General features: G+C 37.9%; 1 protein-coding gene across 7 annotated transcripts in view; it reads left to right on the forward strand.

Annotated features, from left to right (window-relative positions):
* The window catches only part of Bicd1 (BICD cargo adaptor 1), a 178,871-nt gene that overhangs the window by 98,587 nt on the left and 75,113 nt on the right, over positions 1 to 5,171 (forward strand). For all 7 annotated transcript variants that reach the window (XM_031384007.1, XM_031384009.1, XM_031384004.1 and 4 more), the window contains exon 2: positions 3,317 to 3,529. In XM_031384007.1, the coding sequence (XP_031239867.1) occupies positions 3,317 to 3,529 (213 nt within the window). The remainder of the gene's footprint in view (positions 1 to 3,316; positions 3,530 to 5,171) is intronic.

The raw sequence follows: 5,171 nt of genomic DNA on the forward strand, positions 1-5,171 counted from the left end.
GGGAACAAGAATGTGATTCAATTCTATTTAATTAAAATATGTTTTTAAATGTTAACAAATTTAGATAATTGAAATCATGTAATTTTTCTTATCATAATGCAATAAAAGTTTTTAAAAATATTTAATAAAAAAGAATATAAGCAAAAAATATATGTGAATATTACAGAAAGAATTAATTAAATTCAGCATGCGAATGAGTTTAGTCTTGTACAAATGTTTTCATCTGTAGATTGACACTCGTATGTCTTAGAAGAGTCTTTCATTTAGATGCAGAAAACTCAAAGTATTAAAGAACTTAATGAGTAAATACAGTTATGTCAGATTCCTCTTCTTTCTTAGTGGAAGTCTCCTAACTTCAGTACTTTCTGAATACCGGTGAGATATTGTGGGATATCCTTGAAGCAGACACACTTATGCCATTAAGATTTATGGCTGACTTGGAAAGGAGCAGCATTAAAGAGTTTGAGAAAAACTGATGGTTTATACAGAAAATAATTTGAATCCGTGTTTTATTTCATCAGCAGTAATAAATTTCAGGTAGATTAGTAGACTTAAACATTAGATTATAGCAGTGAAAGTGCAATATTGTAAGCAAAAGGAATATATATATATATATATATATATGTATATATATATATATACATGTGTATACAAATAAAATGCAAAATGTGATATTTGGATTGTGTTAATTTGGACAGAAGCTGGGAGTACAATTAGGGAGATAGGAGCAGTAAATTGTGGACAGACTTTTGGGGCTAACAGAGTCTGCTGTGTGTGTGTGTGTGTGTGTGTTTTTAAGTTATAAACATTGGTTTATTTTTGTTGTAGTTTGTCATATGTTTTCTTTTATATGTATTTAACACATAATGAAGTCCTGAAATATCTCAGCTAGTTAAAAAGGGAATTCGTTGAACAAGTCAGAGGTATCCTTTACAAACTATCAAGAAGAGGAAAAAAAATGCTTGTGACTTAAGAGATGGTTCAACTGTTAAAAGTGCTTCATGCTCCTTCAGAGGATTTGAGTTAAATTCCAGCATCCATACTAGGTAGCCCACAGCTTCCTTTAATTCCAGCTTCAGGATATTTTATGTCCTTTTCCAGACTCTTAAGGCACCTGCACTCACATATGCACAGACAACTATTTAATACACACAATTAAAAATAAAGCTTAAGCTTAAAAACAAAACAAAAAACAAAACAAAACAAAACAAAACAAAAAGCTTTTCCAGGTTCAGAAAGATAAATGGCACATATTTACACGTGGAACCTATATTTCAAATGTGTGTGTATGCGTGCATATGTGTGTGTGAGAGAGAGAGAGACAAGACAGAGACACATGCACAGAGAAAGAGCAGGAGAGACAGAGAGACAGAGAAGGAGAACTAGATGTGATCATGAAAGGGAAGGAAAAGGATTTTAAGGGGGTAGGAAATAGAGAAGATAGTGGAATCCATGTGGCATATGAGTAGGAGGACTGAGTGAAGGAAGAGAACCACTGAGAGGAAGGGTAAGAGAGCACAGGTGAGGAAAGTGGGGAGAAGGAACAAATGAGAACAAAGAAAATGATACCTGTATAAAGATGCACAATGAAACTCCATTACTTTGTATGGTAACCTAAAAATTAATAGCAAAAATGAAAAGAATTAGGCCTTAAGTTGACATATATTTAATCAAGAAGCTATTGGGTATTGTATTGGGGTAAAAAATTTCAGGATAGCTAAATTAACTTAGAGGATATTTAAGAAATATTGAAAGTATGGTCCATGCTATCACTGGTTGTTATGGGCAGGGAAGCTTCTTTTGTAGTGATACTGATGACTGCAGACTCACAATTGAGAATTAAAGACATTAAAGGCTTCAGTGGCAATGTCATGCCCCTCCCCCCCGGAAAAAAAAAGAAAAGAAATTGTTTAGACAGGAAGCTATTGAAAAGAGTTCTTAAAAATTGTGATAAAAAAATGCTTAAGTGTAGCTCTTCACAGTTTATGGCTTCTGGCGGGGGTTTGTAGGTAAGGACTCATTTATTTTAAGGGTCTGGCCATTGGGAGTTTGACCATGAGTCATGGTCATGAGTATATGGGTGACACAAATTGAATGTGGTTTGTTTGTTTCTTTGGGGAAGAGAGCACAAGGATGAGAGGGAGCCAAAGGATAAGCACATTATCATCTACAGACACAGAGAAGCTAAGTAACAAGGGGGAGGGGTCTAGTGGAGGAACACACTGATCTCCCTGAAAATCTCCCTGGGGAAAAATTTTATGTGTCCACTGGTGGTGGGGACTGGAACAGGAGGATCAGGTGAGCAGAGGGAAGGAATGTAGGGAGAGATAGCTATAATTGAGGGGTGGTATGGAAACCCAATACAGTGGAAGCTTTCTAAAATTTATGAAAGCAATCCTAAAGAAACCTCCTAGGAAAAACAACAGTATCAACCAACCAGATCCCCCAGAGCTCCCACTGACTAAGCCACCAACCAAAGAGTACACATGGCTCCAGCTGCATATGTAGCAGGGGATGGCCTTGTAAGGCATTAATGAGAGGAGAGGTACTTGGTCCTATGAAGGCTCGATAGATGCCCCAGTGTATGGGACTCGAGCATGGGGAGGCAGGAGTGGGTAAGTGGGTGGAGGAACACCCTCATAGAAGCAGGGAGAGGGGGAGGGGGATTGGATAGGGGGTTTCTGGGAAGGGGGGGAAACCGGATAAGGGGATAGCATTTGAAATGTAAATAAGGAAAATATCCAATAAAAAAAGAGAAACCTCCAAATAACTGGGGAGACTGAGTCCCAGTGGGTTTTTTTTCTTTTAAGTGTATTACCCATAATTGGTCTAGCATTATTGCCAATGTATTGAAGAATTGATGCAGTTATTATTTTCTCTCTTGGAAAATATTTGTGGATGTTTTCTAGAAAGGAAACAATAACACAAAATGTGATGAGCTACCGGATGTGTCTAAACAATGTAGCATAAAGAACCTAACAATGTTTTTAAGTTTTCTTTGACTCATACATTTTTACAAGATATTTAAATTTTTTCTTTACCTTTTGCATTTGAAGAGGTTGGAGGTATAGCTTAGGTGTTTAACATGTACTTAGCCTAAGTGAGAGCCAAAGTTCAATCCTTGCATTATTAGAAGCATTAGACATGATAGTCTGTTACACATTTGTGTATGTATATTCATTTATTATTTTTTTAATCTAGTAATATTTCAGAGTAGCTTTTCTTATATGCAAAACCAAATAAAACATTTGCCTAGGTCTGTTCAATAATCGAGGTGTTTCTCATTGTGCACTCTCTCTTCCCAAATTCTCTGCAGGCATTTGGGCAGTCCTTCTCTATCCACCGTAAAGTGGCTGAGGATGGAGAGACTCGGGAGGAAACACTTCTTCAGGAGTCTGCATCCAAGGAAGCTTACTATTTAAACAAGATCTTGGAGATGCAGAATGAGCTGAAGCAGAGCCGGGCTATTGTTACAAATGTCCAGGCAGAAAATGAGAGGCTCTCGGCTGTTGTACAGGAACTGAAAGAGGTAAACAAGCCAATTCCCTTTAAGATTCATCTTTCAGGATCTAATTGTCTTTAGAAATCCTCTTACAGAGACATGTGCTTCACCAACTCCACTAGATGTTTTTAATCCAGTTAGGTTAACAATTAAACTAACCAATAAGCTATAGACCAACTCTTTAACATATGGGTTATAGTATTAAATAAGCTTCTTTCTATTCAGTGTGGAGATGATATTCCACCACCACCACCCCACCAACACAGAGAGAGAGAGACAGAGACAGAGACACGCACAGAGAAGGGGTTGGGGGAGAGAGACAGAGAGACAGAGACATGGAGAAGCAGAGAGAGATAGGAGAAGAGAAGAGAAACAGCCCTGTCAGGAAGCCATTGAAAAGAACTCTTAAAAATTGTGATAAGGATGCTGAAGTGCTGCTCCCACAATGGATGGCTTTTGGCAGGGTTGAGGTAGGTAGGAAGGACACAAGACCTCAGTTTTCTTTAAGTGACTGGTCACTGGGAGTGTGAGCATGCTCCAGTGAATATATGGGAAACACAAATTGACTTGCTTGGTTTTTTCTTTTCTTTTCTTCTTCTGTTTTTTTTGGGGGGAGGAGGATCAGAAAGGGAGAAGATAGACCTGGGAAGACTGGGAAGTGAGTGTGATTGGATAAATTATGTGAAATTTCCAAATAATCAGTAAAAATTCTATGTTGGAAAAAGTGTAGTTCTTATTTTCTATCTCCTGCCTCCCTTCAAGGTTCCCATACTAGTGTTTGGCCAGTCTACTTGTTACTTTTTGGTTAAATGAAGAGTTGATTCCCTTTGTTTTGCCAACTGTGTTTCTAGTTTTTAAATATATAGAGAATAATTTTTTAGTTTTCTATTTGTCTGGACAGGTTTCGCCTATCACTAACAACTTTATTTTGACAAAACTGTCTTCTCAGAGTGTGGTCTGAGGTCATGTGGTCTGAAGTCAGACCCTGGACATTCTTCTTTAGTTTGACTTGCATCATCTTTGTAGTGAAATGTATAATAAAGCTTTTGTGTCTGGCTTTAAATGAAATGTATAGTAAAGCCTTTGCTGTGCTTGGGTTAATTGATAAAGGCTGAGAAATTATTGTGAGACTCTTTGAACCTTGAAGAAATATTGTCTTTATAGAAGTCTGAACTTGGTGCTAAATGAGAGCTGACAGCTGCACTAATCTTAGTCCTAAGACACTCCTGGCAAACCTGGAGTTCTTATTTTTTTGATTATGGCTAGCCATGGTCAAAAGGGACTGAGATTTGTATGGATTGTCTGCTCTTATGAGCATCAAGGGCAAGATATTTTTGGCAGTTAGAACCTTTCCCAGCCCCTGTCAACTTTGTATTATGTTTGAATAAAGTAACTGGAGTGAGGTAGCCAGGTGTCAGTCTTCCCCAGTGGCTGTACACCTCTTCACCTTTGGAAAATAAAGGCTTAGCATCTTGGTGAGCTTCTCTCTCTACTGCAGGATCTATGACCAATATCAGTCAATACATCTGTTTACAATGTGTTAAAAAAAAAGAGGAAGAAGGAGTAGAAGAAGAGGAGGAAGAGGAAGGAGGCGAAGGAGGAGGAAGAGGAGTAGGAGGAAGAGAAGGAGAAGGCGGAGAAGAAGAAGAAGAAGAAGAAGGAGGAGGAG

The sequence above is a fragment of the Mastomys coucha genome, unplaced genomic scaffold (genome assembly GCF_008632895.1).
Source record: "Mastomys coucha isolate ucsf_1 unplaced genomic scaffold, UCSF_Mcou_1 pScaffold20, whole genome shotgun sequence".
NCBI classification, from domain to species: Eukaryota; Metazoa; Chordata; class Mammalia; order Rodentia; family Muridae; genus Mastomys; species Mastomys coucha.